The sequence below is a fragment of the Prinia subflava genome, chromosome 12, assembly GCF_021018805.1.
Source record: "Prinia subflava isolate CZ2003 ecotype Zambia chromosome 12, Cam_Psub_1.2, whole genome shotgun sequence".
In the NCBI taxonomy this organism is placed as follows: domain Eukaryota; kingdom Metazoa; phylum Chordata; class Aves; order Passeriformes; family Cisticolidae; genus Prinia; species Prinia subflava.
In genome coordinates, this window is record NC_086258.1 from 4,898,088 (window position 1) to 4,916,258 (window position 18,171).

Here is an 18,171-nt window from a genome sequence, read left to right on the forward strand (position 1 = left end):
GGGTTCAGGGGGAATTGCAGGATCCCTTTGGATGCCGTGTTTTACACATTGCATCATTTTACTCCATTTCATGCTTTCCCAGCTAAGAAAAAAATTTAAGACCATGGAACAAGTGAGAAGGTGAGGATGGCTTCCCTGTCCCAGCCAGTGAGCCCTTCACTGTTAAACCCAGCCTGGGTTTATGGCCAAAAGGTAAGAGGAGACAAATACAGGGGAAAATTTTAAACTACTTTATGTAGTATTCTACAGAAGAGTGATGTGGCATCTATGGAGCAGTTAATGGTGTGGTGTGAGGGGTTTATTGGCACAGGAGAGTGATGGAGCTGCCACACGAGCTCGTGCTAATAAAACCTTTAATGGACACCACATCACTCCTGACCAAACCCTGCTGCCCTCGGCCAGGGGACTGATCCCTGGGGATGGAGCCAGGCCAGGCTCCTGAAGGCTCCCCAGACACCTGCCCTGCAGAGGGCAGGGCTTTGGTGGGCTCAGATCAGTGCAGCTGCAAAGCTTCAGGTTTGGGCTGGTTCGTTCTCGGATTTGTGCTCCTGCCCTCACAAGATGGGGGTTCATTTCTTTGAGGAGAAAAGCCTGGGTTCTGGGAAAATTCTGTTTTCTAGACATACCAAGTCAAGTGGGCTCGAAGGTTGCATCTCTGGGGGAGGAGCTGCAGGGAGGGTGATGCCACACTGTCCCCAGGGTGGTGGCCACAATGCCAGGGGTGGCCACTGCTGCAGCCTGGGATGGCCCAGCCCCCTGAAAGGCAGGGGGAGCACTTAGGCCACTCAATAATAGAATGGTTTGGGTTGGAAGGGATCTTAAATCCCATCTCATTCCACCCCTGCCATGGGCAAGGACACCTCCCACTGTCCCAGGCTGCTCCAAGCCCTGTCCAGCCTGGCCTTGGGCACTGCCAGGGATCCAGGGGCAGCCACAGCTGCTCTGGGCACCCTGTGCCAGGGCAGGTCCAGGGTGCTCCCATCCACACAGGAGCTCACAGAGGGGACTGGCCAGGCTCTGCTCTGGGTTTCCCAGCACTTTGTCACTGCTGGCAAACTCCAGAAGCTGCTGCAAAACCCCTCCTGAGAAGGCAGGAAAGGCAGCCCAGCACAGACCTCAGGGCCCTGGCTCTGGCTGCATCCAAGTTCCCTGCTGTTCCTCAGTTTCCCCGTGTCCCAACTCAGTGAAAGTTCTGCAGTTTGGGGAGGTCACCAGGCAAACACTCTCCCTTTCTCTCTGCATCATCATCAGCTGTAACTAAAAACAGTCAAGGAGAGGGCAGGTGCAAGCCTGCATTCAGGCAGCTAGAAATACAAATTTCAGCCTGAATTCCATCAGACAGATTGGCTTTGGGGTGGAAGTTAGCCCTGTTTCTGCTCAAAGTCACTTTTTTTTCCCACAGTAGAGGCAGAAATGTCAGGTTTGGGGCCCGTGTGTACTTGTGCCTTCACATCAACACAAACCAACCAGGCCCCATCAAGAGCTGGCCTCGGTTCTCCTGAAAGCTGCTGCTGATGATGGAGCCAGAGGGGCGTGGGAGATCAGACCTGAGACAATCTGTGCTGCATTTCCAACCCCCTGAGGCTTCAAAGTGCCAGAGTGGCACCTGCTGGGCTCAGTGACTCGAACAGAGCCTTAAAGCACCTCTGCTGTCCATGTTTGCCATGGTTAGAAATTAATCGCTTTCTCCAAGTCATTCTAACTTCTCATCCCACATGTGCAGTGTGTGTTGCTCTGTTAGGGACATTGAAATTACAGCAGCATGGTTCTGCTTTTCCTTAGCCACCACTGCCTTGCTAGTTTTTAATCTCTCCCGCCTGGAGGAGCTTTTGAACAAAGCAGATTTTAAAAATCACCTTGTTTCTTTAATGCAATGTCTGGAGGTAAGTTTATTGTGCTTTTACAGGATGTAAGTAAACACATTTCTTGAATATATTCCACCAAAAGAAAAACCATCCTGCCGTGGCTTTGGGCCCGCAGAACATCGGGAGGGAGGGCGGTGGGAGCAGCAGGGGTGCCCTGGGCTGGGCTGTGCGGGATTTGGGATCTCTGTCTCGCATTTTTCCATCCTCGGGGGCAGGGGAAGGCGGGCAGGGAGCGGCTGCCGGGGCTGTGGTGCTGGCAGAGTGGATTTCCCAGCGATGGGGTCAGGGCAGAGGGCTCGGGTCGCTCCCGGGGGAGGCGCAGCTTTCCCCTCGGCGCTGTCCGAGTTCCCAAATTTCGCCTCACACGCTGCTGGAACTCGCCGTCCGTTCCGGTGCCTTGAGGGGAAGCAGCCTGGGGGTTTTTCGCGTCTTTGAGATCGCTTTTCAAGGCTGCCGACATCCCCTGGCGCCCCGAGGGGCTGAGCCTGCGGGGCTGGGGATGCTCCAGCGGGGAGGGCGCGGGGTGAACGCCGCAGAAGGTGATGCAGGGCCAGGAACAGGGGCAGGGAGAGAGGTCTGAGTCCTGCCAGCCCCAGGGGTGGGAACAAAGCCCGCACAAAGCCCTCCCCGAGCCCTCCCCGAGCCCTCCCCGAGCCCTCCCCGAGCCCTCCCCAGCGCTGCCCGGTGCGCATCTCCCGCGGCACGGGAGGGATGCAGGGACGGGGCCGCTCCCGCAGCTCCCGCTGGCGGAGGTGAAACGCCAACCCCGAGAGGGTTTCTTTACTAAGACACCACCTTTAGGTGACACGAAGACGCTTCCCTATCAGCCAGGCCACTCTGTGGGGCTGTGATGAGGCTCAGCCTCCCCTCGTTCCTCCCCACAGCCCGAATTCCCGCTGGAATCGCGGCTGGAGCTGCCGCATCCCTGCCTGTCCCGGCCATGGGGCGCACACAGCTCCCGGAGAGCTCCCTCGGGGCTTTTGCACATCCTCGGCTCTGCCCTGGAGGCTGCAGAGGGATGGGGCAGGAGGAAACCCGAGCCTGTGCTCTCCTCCTGTCTCCACCTGGAGCTCCTGGCTCTGGGATTACCACATTTCTTCATGCTGGGCGAAGAGGAGACTGTAAAGGGTGAGATGTGGCCTGGAGGCAGTTAAAATTTACATTTTTTCCACTTTTCTGAGCACTAATACCATGATCACACTGTCTAAATAATGTCCGTGCTCTGGCTGCTGTATTACCTGTCCTAAGCATGATTTACTGCTGTAATAAATTAGCCCCTAAGCCAAAGAATCAAAAATAATTGGCTTTATATCTTGGTCCCCGTTTTATCCTGTTCCTTTTTCCTTTCCACCTGTCCTCTCTCTCCCTCTTACTCATTCTCTGACTTTTTAATTTTTTTTCCCTTCTCAATTCCTTCTCAGGGGCCACTTTCTGATTCTTTTCCACTCTTGGGATTTCCCAATGTGGTTTCTTGTCCTCTGTTTTCTGCTGCAGATGTTTCAAGCTCAGGCCACAGGAGCAGGGAGGTGCCAGAGGTGCCTCAGCAGAGGTGGATGAGGACACCACTGCCACAGCTGGATTTTAAAAGGACTTTAAACTGAGCCACACAGTGTGACTGCCCTGAAACACTCCATGGTCTCCAATGAAACACTGCAGGGGGGTTGATGGGCTGGGAATTTTCTGCACGTTTTTGGGTTTTTGTGTGTCTGTGTTTCTGCTTTGTGTCTTTAACCTGAAGGGTTTGGCAGCACACTTAGCAGCCTGTGTCACCTGGTGGTGTCACCACCTCCTCCCATGTCCCCAAACCATCGGGCCTGCCAGGAGAAGGCAAAGGGGGAGGGGAGCTGTGCTGGATTAACAAAGGCACATCTGGAAAAAAGGCTGAAAGCTGTGGTCAGTGGTGGCCTTTGGAGTTTGACCCAAAGTGTTTGTGCCATGTTCTGAAAGCTGCTGCAGCACGAGCCACATGAACAGGAGAGGCTGATGCCTCTCTTTAAAAATCACAATCTTTCTTTAATGCAATGCCTGGAGATAAGTTTATTGTGCTTTTACAGCATATAAGTAAACACATTTCTTAAATATCTTCCCATCCACAAAAACATCCTGCCATGGCTTTGTGCAAGTAGAATATTGGAGGGGTCAGTGGGAGCACCAGGGGTGCCCCAGGCTGGGCTGGGCTGTGGGAGGATGCTGAGTCTCTGCATCCAGCATTTTTTGACTTCTATTTTCTAGTTTTTGTTTGTCTCTAGGAGCAGTCTGTGTGTGTATCTGTGTGGACAGCAGGAGGGAGGGACAGGGTGATCCTCCTCCTCCTCCTCCTCCTCCTCCTCCTCCTCCTCCTCCTCCTCCTCCTCCTCCTCCTCCTCCTCCTCCTCCTCCTCCTCTGGGCAGAGATTTCCACCTAAGCTCCTCTGCTGCAGTGGGGTGGTGATGCTGCCTTTGGGCTCACACACAGTCCCAGAATGATCTGGGGTGGAGAGGATCTTAAAGATCATTAAAAATCATTAAAGATCACCTCATTCCACCCCCTGCCACGGCAGGGACATGTCCCACTAGCCCAGGTTGCTCCAAGCCCCCTCCAGCCAGGTCTGGCTCATCCCTGCTGTGCCCCAGCAGAGCTTGGGAACAATCTCAGAGCTCTGAGCACTCCCAGCCAGAACAGCTTGGAAAAGTGGAGCATGTTTTGTCTTTTTCCTTTAAATAAATGGGCATTTTCTGTTTTCTGGGTTTGGGTTTGTGTGTTTTTTGGTTTGGTAGTTTTTTTGTTTGGTTTTTCTTTTTTATTTTGGTTTGTTGTTGGTTTTTTGGGTTTTGGGTTTGTTTTTTTTTTAGCTGTTAATGTTCATTTTGCGTGCAGGCATGACACCGTTCCTGTTTCAGAATGCACACAGTGGAGTGCAAAAATCAAGATTGCATCTCATGCATAATGCAAGGCCCAGCAACCCGCTCAACAAATTACCCAAGTAGATTCCTCCGACAGGGCTGGGGGGAAGGAGGGGAAAAATGTATTTGTAACAAGTATCTTTCTAAAGAAATGACAAGATAAACACATAAAAAATAGGCATGCAGAGATTTTTCTCCAGGGGGTCAATTCAGAAATTAAAGATAAGGATGATGTGGCTGGAGAGTGTGGAGCAGCAGATTGGGGATGGGGCAGGGGCAGCTGCAAGACCTGGAGAACAGGGGGGAGCCCAAAGCCACCTGTGGAGGTCTCCAAAGGCTTGATTTGGTGTTGAGAATTTATTAGAGGAGTGACTTCCCATGGAGAGAGATAGGAAAAGGGATTATTTGGTTTATTTATGGTTTTCAGTGTGCTGGGTTTGCAGGGATGTGTTGCAGCTGTGTGACACTGGACTTGGTGCCACTTCTCTGGAAACAGAAGGCATAAAAATACAGATTTTATGTGTGGGAGGTCATTTCAGGTGTGGAAGATGGTGAGGAGGGGGACAGAAGGATGGGAATGGGTCACCAGAACCTTTCTGGTTCCTCTGGTGTCACCAGCCCAGGAGCAGCCTTGGCTTCCCCCACTGCAAGCCTGGACAAGGATGAGGCCTCTGCTCCCTGCAAGAGCAGTTTTCTGCAAAGAGGTGCCAAAGTGAGGGACCACATTCCTCCCCTGTGCCCCTGCTGAGCCTGGATCGTTCCCTGCAGGACAGGGAGACCCCCCTGCCCTCCCCAGAGCCCTTCCCTCAGAGCCAGCACTGTGGTGGGACCAGGAGCTCAGCTCTGCCTCCAGGGCCAGCTGTGGGGAGCAAAATGGCATTTGAGGAGCAGACAGGGGTTGGTTTGCTTTTCCCCCACCCCGGAGGGTGAGGGGTCCATCACCCTGGGATGTGCATGGGGAGCTTTGGTGGATGGGGGGCTCAGGAACCTGCTCCTCTGGGAGCCAAACCTGTTCAGTCTGGAGCCCAAACTTGTTGAAAAGGGTGAGAGGAAGGAATTTGCCTCCAGGGATGTACAGAGGCAACCCCAGAACTTCACAAGCACTGAACTTGCTCATCATTTCACCCTGACAATAATGCCCACGGCTCCTGGATCACTGTGATCCTGCAGGGCACAGCTTGAGATCGGGCTTGGTTGGGGGGATTATTTTTTTTCTAATTTCAGTAACAACTCAGGCTCCAAACCTCATCTTATCTATAAAGAGCCCAGGGCTGATCCATGGGGGATATTTGGGGCTATTTCAGCTCCCTGCAGGCAGGGCTGGGCAGGAGCTCAAACCCAGCGGGGCTGGGCACCCCCGGGTCCCGCAGCATCCCCGGAGCTCAGCCCTGCCAGCACACGCTGCCCTGGCAATCCAGAGGGAAAACACCGGGAAGGAGGAGCTGAGCTGGGTGAGGAGCTGGGGAGCAGCTCAGGAAGGGAAGGGGGTAAAGCAGCAGTGTCTGGAAGGGGTTTGAGCTCTTCAAGGGTGGAGGCTGCAGCTCTCCCCACGGCCCCACCTCAGAGCACAGACTGAGAGCTTGGTGGCAGCCCATCACAAAAGGGCAAAAACCGAGGACCAAAATAACCCCAATCCTGTGTTAGGATCTCCCAGTCCCCATGCTTGGCTGCCAAGGGCAAATTTCCTTGTACAACGGGGATATCATCAGCTTGAGGAGGAAAAAACGTTGTGTTTTGTGTGCCACCAGCTGCTGTGTGGCACCCTCAGTGTGGCAGGGCTGTGCTTGGCTGTTCCCAAACTGCAGAGGCCAAAATGCCCCTGCCAGCAGCAGGGCCCAGCGCCGGAGGTGCAAATCCCCCTGCAGGGTTCCACTGGGGCTCTGCAGTGCTCTGGTGTCACCCAGAGCACAGAGCTGAGCTCCCCCAGTTCCTGCTCTGCCCCAGTCCCAGTCCCAGCCCTGCCTGTGCTGGGAGGGCTCTGGGCTCTGAGGAACAGGAGCACACAGGTGACCAGCTCAGTCTGGGCTCTTTGCACCTCTCTGGTACCAGCAGAGCTGCAGAGCGTTGCCACTTCCTTTTTTATATTTCTCTTCCCACACTGTCATTTTTGTGGAATTTGGGAGTGATGACAGGATTTGTTTTTTTGTTTGGTTCAGGAGTGTTTAAAATAAACCCAAAATGTCAAGAGGGCACGTTCCCCTCTGCCTGGCTCTTTGGGCCAGGCTGGAGTGGGAAAAGTTACCCCAAATTGCTCCGTGATTCCGTATGGAAGGTGGGGAGGGCTCTGCCCTCTCCCCAAATCTCCCTGTGACCCCCAGGAACCCCACCCCTCTCCACCCCTCACCATCCCAAAAACAGATCAGGCAGCTTTGGTGATTAAAATACCGCAAGATCTGCTGCGCTTTTGTTTTTAAAAGCGCCTGAGCGCATTTGCATTGATTTATTTTTAACACAGGCAGCGACCTGTGAGCTTTGGGTGTTATTTCTATTTGTTCCCTTTGGCAGAGGTGGGGGCTTCAGTGGTGGCACAGGCTCTGCTCTGCCCCCAGGGCACCAAATATTGCCCTGCTCGGTGCTACTGCACGGCTGCACAGATCGCAGGGGGCCTGAAGAGCTGGGAAAAACCTTGTTTTATTTTTTTAACTTCCCCCCACCCCCTTTTTTTTTTTTTTTTAATCTCAGCCGGCCCTTAGCATCCTCTCTGAGAAAGCTCAGCCTGTTGCCTGCCTGCGAGGCTGGGGACGAGCAGGAGGTTCAAGGTCACAGGTAATGACAGCCCTCCCCTCTCCCGAACCACTCTCTCAGCAATGTTTCCATTCACCTTGCCCACACAATGGAGGCACAAATGAGCCTCTCCTATAATGCCATTTGCTTATGCTGCTTATTTTTCTCCCGCATAATTATTTTTAAAGGAAAATTTAATTTTGTTTAATGGGAACAAAGTTTAACACTCTGTAAGCTTTGTCTTCCACAGCCACCATCTGGTGAGCTTTTCTCCTGGATTTTTTTTTTCCTAATTATTTTTAAACCAGCCCAGTAAATTGTGTGTGGTTAAGAGGCACTTCTCATTAAGATGAAATACTTTGATCTTGTAGGATCATCTGTTTTTAAAGAGGTAATGATATCCTGAATATTTTTTTTAACCAATCTCAGTGGTGAGACCTGCCCAGGTTAAGATCTGGGTGCAGCAATTAGAAACAAAACCGGGTCAGGAGAAGATCTCAGAGAGGGCACAACGGGGACCATTAAGAAGTAAGTGGCAAATCATCTCAGGAAAGGGAAACATTTAACCTGGTTATTTATTTATTTGTTAAGTGCAGATGGCGTGGGGGGAATAAAAGGCTGCAAGAAGCCCAAGAGTCATGGGAATGCTATATATAGCTGTACAGCTGTTTCCTTCAGGTGTGATAACTCAGAAAGGCAGGATGATTAATTTTGAAAGTTGAAATGTATAGCGGATTCTGATTACATCTGAGTGTCTATAATTTAGCTACTTAGTAAAATTAACTTGACGTTTTTAGTGAGCTGTGAGGACAATAACGTGTGAAGAGACTGAGGAACAAGTTTGACTGCACGCTCTTCCCTTAGCTCCCCCCGTGTTCCCCAATTCGCGGAGTTTATTTTTAACTTTTCCCGTTTTTCCCGAATCCAGAGGAATGGGTCTGGCTCCCCCTGCAGGCTCCGGGCTGAGCCTCTCCCGGGATGCGACACCGGGAATTCATTCCAGGAAAACTCAGGGGCACAGGCTCTGCAGGGCACAGAGCATCTGCCAGACTCAGGAATTCCAGGAAAACTCGTGGAGAAGGGATCTGCAGGGCACAGAACAGCTTCCAGACACTGGAATTCCAGGAAAACTCAGGAACACGGGCAATGCAGGGCACAGAGCATCTGCCAGACCCAGGAATTCCAGGAAAACTCTGGGATACAGGCTCTGCAGGGCACAGAGCAGCTCCCAGACACTGGAATTCCAGGAAAACTCAGGAACACAGGCTCTGCAGGGCACAGAGCAGCTTCCAGACTCAGGAATTCCAGGAAAACTCGTGGAGAAGGGATCTGCAGGGCACAGAACAGCTCCCAGACCCTGGAATTCCAGGAAAACTCAGGGGCACGGGCTCTGCAGGGCACAGAGCATCTACCAGAACATGACACCTTCAGGAAGGCTGTGGGATTCCCAGTAAATCCATTTTTTGTACTTCAGAGAAGGCCTGAGCTGGGAAATCCAAGAGCAGGACCCAGCAGGGACCATGGGGAGAGGAAGTGCAGGGTTTTGGGGTGGCAGCAAACAGAAAAGATGGGAGAGGGATTATTTACAAGGGCCTCAAGTGACAGGGGAAGGGGGAATGGCTTTAAACTGAGAGAGGAGGCTTGCATGGGATATCAGGAAACATTGCTGCCCTGTGAGCATGGGCAGGCTCTGGCACAGAGTGCCCAGAGAGGCTGGGAAGTGTCCCAGGCCAGGCTGGACAGGGCTCAGAGCTCCCTGGGACAGTGGGATGGGATGGGATGGGATGGGATGGGATGGGATGGGATGGGATGGGATGGGATGGGATGGGATGGGATGGGATGGGATGGGATGGGATGGGATGGGATGGGATGGGATGGGATGGGATGGGATGGGATGGGATGGGATGGGATGGGATGGGATGGGATGGGATGGGATGGGATGGGATGGGATGGGATGGGATGGGGATGGGATTTCAGGTCCTTTCCAACCCTGCAGCCCCCACGTGCTGTGCAGGAACAGCCCCAGCTCCAGGGCTGGGTGGAGGCTGCAGCTCTCCCCACAGCTGCGCCTCAGAGCACAAACTCGGATTTTTGTGGCAGCCCATCACAAAAGGGCAAAAGCCAAGGACCAAAATAACCCCAATCCTGTATTAGGATCTCCCAGTCCCCGTGCTTGGCTGCCAAGGCCAAATTTCCTTGTATATCAGCTTGAGGGGAAAAACCATCGTGTTTTGTGTGACATCAACAAAGCCATGCTTGCACCACAAACTCTGCTTTTGTAACCAAAAATCACTTCGAATTATGATCTTGTTAATGTTAAACTGAACTATTTTCCCAGTTCACTTTGTGTCACTCAGGAAATAAATGATCTGATGTGGCTGCTTCGGTCAGTAATGCCCAAAGTCTGAGGTTTTAAACAAAATAACACAAACACATTTGCAACAATTTTTCATTTTAATTGTCTGATTCTAAGTAACATTTTCAGACACTGCATCAATCTAAGTACCTAACACAAAGCCCAGTATCAGGCAGTTTCCAGAAGAACCTTCCAGAGATGGTTAAAATGCTTTAAAATATTTAACATTTTTCACATTGCTACCAAACAATGACAACTGGCAGAGTATTTTTTTTAACCTACATTCTTTTAGAAGGAGAGAAACAGTGGAAGGTGGATCACATTCTTGATTCTTTCAGGACCTGTTTGACTACAGCAACAAATAGTTTTATAACATGAAAAGTACAAATATAAAATTTTAAATGTGCCAACTTTAAAAAAATCTGGATTCTTCCTTAATACCTGCAGTACCTTGCTTCTGTAATAAATATTTAAAACCATCTTTACATTACAGAAAATGTTAAATAAGTTATTTACCAAAAGGTGTCTTTTTTTGTCCTTTTTTTTTTTGGTCAAAGGCTGACTCCATTAAAAGAGCTGAACAAACATTTTTTACATCAATAAATATTAAGGCAGCACAAAGCAAACAACACTTCACAAAACCAGTCTCTGTTAGCAGAACTTTCTCCTTCAGAGAATCCTTTTTTTGCTGGTGTAGGAAGGTGATTTTTGATTCTCAGCTGGTGGAACCTGGTTAGAAAAGCAATAATTATTATTGTTGTACACTACCTCAATGCCCACAATTTGTCCCTACCCCAGTCCTGCTGCACAAGGATGTGCAAAGAGGAGCTCCTGTGCTCATCAGATCTTCAAATAAACGTGATGTGACTTCTGTAAGCACAAAGATTGTTTTATGTCATCCCTTTCTAGCTCAGGCAGGGCTGAGAACAGCACAGCAGCTGCAGAGGGAGATGTTGGTGCTGATGGGGATGAGGGAGAAGGGATGCATGGAAAAGGTTAGAGGGAATCTTCAATTGTACAGTTATTGAGAGTGGAGGGGTGTGAGGAGAAGGAGGGGGTTTCAGAGTCAAGGAATGCATTGCATCCTTCTGGGAGTAAAGTCTGAACCTTGTGGGAGAAATCAAATCTGAGCAGTGACTCCTGGAACACTCCCAGTGACTGAACACCCTGCACCAGCAGAGAGCTGCTTCCAAAAGCTTCTCCTCTTGGCTCTGTGGTTAAAAAATAAAAGCACCAGTGACTAACACAGGCTGCAGCTTTTAACAAGGGCGTCTGTGAGCTCGTGCAGCAGGCAGGTTACCAGGCTGTGATCTCCTGGAAATGAACTGCTGGAAGATGATGACAGACATGAATATTAATCCAGGGAAAGCATCAGGAAGGAGAGGGTTTAGGTGTTTATGTGGTCAGTCATAAAACTCTTAATTCAGCCATCAAACACAGCAGGCTATTTATCACACTAAACTGCTGTCACCCAGGCTTGATTAGGCAGCAAACCTAAAGCAAATCAGACTAATTCTGCAGAATGCTCCTGCCACAGCTCTGTGTATTTCTGACTAGCAGAGACCAAGGAATTCAATACAAGCAAAAATTTTACTTACTTCCAGGTTTCCTCTAGCCTTCTTCAAGACATCATGTGTTAAAACCACTGGAAAGAAAGAGGAGATTAAAAATATTACTGTAAGTCTTTCTAAGTGACCAAATATGAAATAATGTCTGAGCAGGAGGATTCCCTCAGGACTGCAGGTCCAGGGCAGTGCCACCCTTGCATTGTCACTTCCTGCTGCTGGCCTGTGTCCCACAATCTGCTTTTCCAACCTAAGCATCCTGAAAGTGTTTTTGAAGCTTTTCTGCCACGTGAAACGGGCAAAGCTCAGCACTGCAAGCACCAGCCCAGACCTGCACAGCCCCTGCCACGCTCATCCCTCCATCCAAGGCACACAGGAAGAATTTCTGCTCCTTTTAAAGGGAGATTTGGTGCATGGTCTAACTCCAGTTTGATCCTGCTTGGGCTGGGGAGGGCAGTTAGGAGGGAGAGAAGAGGACAGATGGCAAAAGGAGTCAGTTCAAGGACAAAGCCACCTCTCTGTGCCATGGGGAAATCAAAAACCAGTGGCCTGCTCTGAAGGGTTCCAGGTTTTCTCCATTCATTCAGCCCAATCTGTTTCTGTGGGGCCAGCAGGAGACCTGTGAATGGAGGAGGGGATGTTTCCAAACACAAGTGGTATTTAGAAATGTCAGGGTAAATATGTGAGTCTCTAATCTGTGTCAGTTCTGTAACTGCTGAAATGCACCACTCACAAGCACCAATTTGATATTCCGGTCTCAAAAACAAACAATTTAGCCATAATAAAGATTTTTCATTACAACAGTAAGAAGCCAACAACTCCAAGGGTAGAGCTGTCACGAGATAATTACACCCCTGGCAGATTACTGCAATTTGGCACTGCATTGTTCCATGCTCAGAGGTTCAGATGAGGTTTGTAAGCAATGAGCTCTCTCACCAGAGACAGCACACAGAAGACTCTGAGCCACAAGAATGTTCCAGTCTCTGCCTCTAAATATATTTAGGAATGTTCAGCTACATAAGAGGGAAGCTGAATATCCTCACTGGAGCAGGCAGGTAACAGGATGTGTGCAGAATGAAGGCAGCAAGGTCACCCTCTGCAGAGCTTTTCCTTTCTTGCTGGCAGAAGGAGAAGGGAGGAAATCTCAAAATTGAGTGTAAGCAACCTGAGAAAATCCAGCAGCTTCAGGTGGAACCCCAGTTTTGCTGTAGGCTTGGCCAGGAATTTGTGTACAGATGCAAATTAGAAACATTTCTGAAATTGCTCTTTTAAGACAAAGGCAACTTGACATCCATAATTCCCATAATCAAGGAAACTTAGGAGAAAATCACATCCAGGTCTTTTTGTGTGCAGCATGCTTGCTGCTCAGAAGGGCTCTGCTAGTAAACTCATTTCACCTGGCAAACTGGATTTTTCTAAATCAAAACTATTAAATTCAGCCAATGATGAGAATTTGGAAGCTGTGCCACTGCTGGCACAGCTGCTGCTCTCCCAGCAGAGATTTCAGAAAATGCAGGTTTCAGTTTCTCAGCACCTCACTCAGAGAAGGCTGAATGGCCTGAAAAAAAAAAGTGAGCAAATCCAGGGCAAGAGGCACTGTTTGCTTTAGGGAAGTGTGAGTGGGGTGGCTCAGGGACAACATTTTGGCTATAAAGGTAAAATCTCTGTTTATTTATAGCTCTGAAATTACCCAGTGTGTCTGACACTGCAACTGGACAAACCAGACCAGTGAATCCACCCCAGGGATATTATTTGGAAGGACAGAATAGCTTTGGTTTTTACATGACAACCCCAAACGGAGCTATTTGGCTCTACAACCTGGAAAAAACATAATTGATGATTTCATGCAAGTAATTTGTATACATATAATATAGCAATTTTGAAAGAAGTGACCAAACACCAACCCATAAATGCTTGAAACAACCAAAATCTGCAGGCAGAAGATATATGGGCCTCAGATATAAAAAATTACAGGCTATGGAGCAAAATAACATTTATCACTCTACATTGCATTTAACTGACTTGAGTAACTCACAATATTATGGACATTTTTATAACTTTGTATGGTGTGGAAAATTTTCAGTCTAGATTAATTACTGATAACATGAGAGCCACTCCAGCAAGGACTAATGAGCCATTCAGTCCCAGCACTTCAGAGGGAGGAAAAATGGATTTTTTTAATTTTTATTTTTTTTTACAGAAGAAAATGAACTCTTCTTCCCACAATACACATATTGCTGTAGCATGAAGGTACAGGAGAGTTCCATTCAGATCTCTTCTGGAGAGTGATTAAAGTCTAAAGCAGCAGAGATAGATCTCTTCAAACAGACACAGATAATTTTCTAGACATGGGCCATTGAGGGTAAAATATAATTTCACAGCATGCCCTAATTTTTCTTAAAAAAAATACTCATAGCAAGTTTGTGCTGCCCTTATTCTGAGCTTGTTCTCCTGCATTTTTAGTGTGGTGCAGAGCACTGACAGAGCTCCTTGCAGGGCAGTACCCAGAAAATGTAAAAGCCTAATTCCACATTTATTAAGACTGAGGCAAACTCACACTTTTGACAATGTCAAAAACTTTGCCTGAAAATGTTCACAGCAAACAGTAATTTTGCTTCTGTCCAGAACTGCTATAAAATAGAAACAAGAGAATCCACAATGGAATAACCCAAGCAGGAATTAGTGCATGGATTGACACATTATCAGTGGTTTGTGTAAAACCATGAGCAGCTTCCCATGATATTCTCTGCAGCCTTTTGTACTTGGGGCAACTTCTACCCCTGCAATGAGGCTCCATCAGCTCAGCACAGCCTGAGCCTGTTTGTCACAGCTGAGCACACGAGGGAACAGCAATTTTAAAGGTAGCCACAGACTTCAGAAACAAAATCAGAATGATTCTTAAAGCACACACTCACACTGGTCAATGATGACTTTCTCCATGTTCTCCTTCAGCTGGTTGGTGGAGTGCAGGCGTTTCACTGTGCTGTGCAACTTCTTCTCTTGCTCAGACAGCTTCTTACGTAACCTGAAGATTTCTGCTTTCATTCCTTCATCCTAAATTGAGAGAGGAAAGTAAGATTTTAAACTGCTAGCTATAAGTACTTTCTACATTGGGAATTGCTCAGTACTTTTGTACAGATACCCTCAAGCTTCCTTGGAGTACCAACAACTCAGAGGAGTGAGGGACCACTGCTGAGTCCTGTCCTTCCTCCTTCACATCCCCCATGACATGAGACCCTGTGACACAGCTACAATTCTTAGCTGGAATTTAGTGCAAGCAGTTTTCTGTTAGACTGAGGACACTCTATTAGACTGGTGCCTATTTTTGTTCTAAACTAGAACAGGTAAGGATGGCCAGTGCCAAGGGATCAGTGCCTTGTCTGCCAGGTTCAGAATCCCACCTTCCTCCTTGTGTTCTGTTAATGGCTGGTGCTGCCTTTATCACAGGGCTTAAAGGCACTGGGACAGTTTAATTGCAGAATTATTTGACATCATCATTATTAAGGTTCAGTTTTCACCACCAATCCCAACAAAGTGCTGGTCAGTGATTTGTAAAACAGGAGTGTGAGGAGCCCTGGCACATCTGCCAGTGTCACTGATTTGGGTCCTTGTGCAGATTTAAGCCTGGACCTTTTTTCATTGTTGTGCCACTTGTTAAGTATTAAAACTTGTAGAATTTGCCCTCACTCTTTATCTCTGCAGAAGAACTGATCACTCACAACTCCTGTAAGGCTGCAGAGAAGGCACTGAATACTCAGAGTACTTTAGAATCCAAACTCCAAGAGAGGGAGAGATTCATATTCTGCATTTAAGACATCAGGAGCAATCTAACATCCTTAAGATCAGGGGGTGCTGGATAAGAAACTCCACAAAAGATTCTGTTAGGCTCTAATCAGGAGCATCCTGGGAATTCAGATCCTCACACACATGAAGATCAGCCTTGCAAAAGTGACAAAATCAAGAAGTGATCCAAGCCAAGGTTGAGCCAAGCAGGAGATGCATCCCCCACATCCTGCACGCCCTGTGTGGGTGAGAGACGTTCAGTCCCTGCAATCCAGGCCAGCAGGGAGCTGTCTGCATGGATAAAAATGAGGATAAAAATGGAAGTACACACCCTTGCCAAGGCATCCCAGATCTGAGCTGAAATATCAGTGAATGTATCAGACAGCAAACCTCACTCCCACTGCTTTTGTGATTTTATATATTTAAGGATGGTAAAAAATACCACCAAAAATGTTATGAAATTATATAGAAAATGTTTGTTTTCCCAAAGTTTGAGGGTTTTTTTTTTCAGAAATATCCTGCTTCCTTTAATAAACACATACAAAAACCTCAGTGAAATCACTTTGGATTTATTTTAAAGCCCAGGTTTGAAACAGTTTCAATGCTGAGTGGTGGTATTCTGACAGCAGAGATATTTCATTCTTCATTTAGTTTGCTTTTATTCATTTGCATAGTGCAATCCTTTTTAGTTCAAGTGTTATAAAACTTGTCTTGGGGTCTTGTCACACTCTTACAAAAGCTTCTTCTTTTACAGCTTTGGCATCAAGAATGTAAAAGAAAATGCAGCTGACATTACATCAAAGTTGCTGATGTTTCTCTTCTTACCAATACACACAATAATCAAACCGAATTTGGTTCAAATAACAGGGAGTCACCTCCCTGGATTTCCTGAATCTCCTGTAACAGGATTAGATATTCCATCTTTATTACAAAGTATGTTATAAATGGCCATTCAACATGAGCAGGACACACTCAGCCTCACACTAAATCCCTGTGTCCAGAAATGGGGTCATGATTCTCCAAAGATTTTCCCAAATGACACATCTGGAAGTGATGCATCTTCCTGGAGACATTCCCAAGGTCCAAAAAACCATCCCAAACCATCCCAAGCCCAGGTGAGGGCCAGCAGTACCTGAATGCCCTGAGCAGTGCCAGGAGCAGCTTTCAGGGGAAGAGAAACTCTCCAGAGAAGCTTCAGGGAACGTGCAGCCTCCTCTAAAATCTGCTGGACCATGTGAGTGTTGGTGGAAAAGCCATGCAGGGATGCCTGCTCTGGTACCTGTACCACAGGATTAGAGACATTTTGTATTTTATACTTCAACCATTTAGGAAAATGTAATCTTAATTAATGGGTTTAATCCAGCTGGTGTGATTTTGTATTTAAGATAATGTACACAGCCATTGTGTGCCATAAAAAGTAATTTGTTAGTTAACAAAGGCTGCTGAATTATGTATTATCTGAGAATTTCAGGGAGGGAGGGGATTTATCCTAATCAATAACCATGATTAACAACAGATTATATTTACTAGATTTGCTGTGCCACATGCTAACAGTTGGCAACTCTCTTCTTTCTTCATTTGCATTTTGTGTCATGTTATTTGAAAGTCAATGATTACAGACATCAATTTAAGCACTATAGATGTTTCTTCCTTAGCAGACCCTTTAAACTGTTCCATTTAATGCTAAAATAACTATCAGGGTACACATAAAATGTTTTCCTCTGCTGACAGATGAGAAAACCAAATGGAAGAAATTGCATAGATGTGAAATAGGGGAGGGAAAGAATGTGAGGGGAGCAAATGAATTACCAAAGCAATGGTGCTACAGGAGGGGGAAGGGTAATGAAAGAAAAGCATTTGCAGTTCCTGCCCCATGCAGGATACAAACTGAATATTTATTTAGCATTGTTATCAAACCAGAATCCTCCTGTCACATAAAATACCCCATTTGCTAAGTAGTCTGAAACTTCAGTGATGCAAAGCTTGATAGGAAACTGCAAATTGTGAAACTTACTGCTTTTATCTTTACACCAACAAAACAAGTTAAAAACTTAGAGAGATTACTTTTTCAGTCATTATCAGTATGTTAACTAGGTCATTGGGAAATATATGATACTTCAGAGAGTCTTAAGTGTCATTCAGGCATCATTTGACTGTGTGAGCACACATGTGATACCACAAAAAGAATTTCAGAATTGTTGCAGACTGCACCTTCAACAGCTTCACTAATTATAACTGCAAAAATAAGTGGCACGAATTTATCCCTGCAGTTAAGACCTTCTGTTTCCTGAAGAGCAGCAAGCATGGGTTTTACAGCATTTATGTTATCATAAAATCATAGGGGTGAAAAGGATCTTCATTAGACACTTAGTTCCCTTTCCCTCTTCAAGGCAGGAAAGCATTACATGGAATTTTTTAAACATTGGCATAATCTATCCTCAAAACTGCCTCCAGTCAGTGTTTCTGAGCACCCTCCATGCCAGTGGTTCATTATTTTTACCAGGCCCTTCCTGCTGGGGTTTTCTTCGTTCCTTATTAGATGCCACAGAGGTGCACAGATTGTTCCTTCCCTTTAACTGAAGCTTGTAGGCAAATTTGTCTTTTCAAACCACCCCAAATATGCCATCATTAACTGTGTCCAACAATTAATATTACGTAAGATAAAATTAGCAGAAGTAAACACTAACTAGTTCTCCTATTTTACACAAAAAGGACTGAGGTTATTCAAGACAAAATAAACATTTTATTGGTTAAGCATCCTTAAGCCTGCAGCAAGAGCACCATGAGTGGCTAACACAGTCAGAGAATGAAGGAAGGATGATACACTGAGTCCTAGAAGACAGTATTTGATCATTAATGAAATATTCAAGTTTCTGGACCAGCTTATGATATTGTTAAATGTTCAACTGATAACCAGAAAGTGGAAAAATATAAAAAAATCTTCCCTGAAATATGAATGTAATATGAAACAAGCCTCATCAGCATACATCCATCT

The 18,171-nt window shown here is 47.1% G+C and overlaps 1 protein-coding gene across 1 annotated transcript in view; it reads right to left on the minus strand.

Annotated features, from left to right (window-relative positions):
- Positions 1–9,913: 9,913 nt before the first annotated feature.
- Positions 9,914–18,171, minus strand: part of CDK5RAP2 (CDK5 regulatory subunit associated protein 2) — a 69,108-nt gene continuing 60,850 nt past the window's right edge. Inside the window, exons 36-39 of the mRNA XM_063409370.1 lie at positions 16,309–16,455; positions 14,309–14,447; positions 11,427–11,473; positions 9,914–10,557 (exon numbers count right to left, since the gene is read on the minus strand). Coding sequence (XP_063265440.1) covers positions 10,498–10,557; positions 11,427–11,473; positions 14,309–14,447; positions 16,309–16,455 — 393 coding nt within the window. The 3' untranslated portion in view covers positions 9,914–10,497. The remainder of the gene's footprint in view (positions 10,558–11,426; positions 11,474–14,308; positions 14,448–16,308; positions 16,456–18,171) is intronic.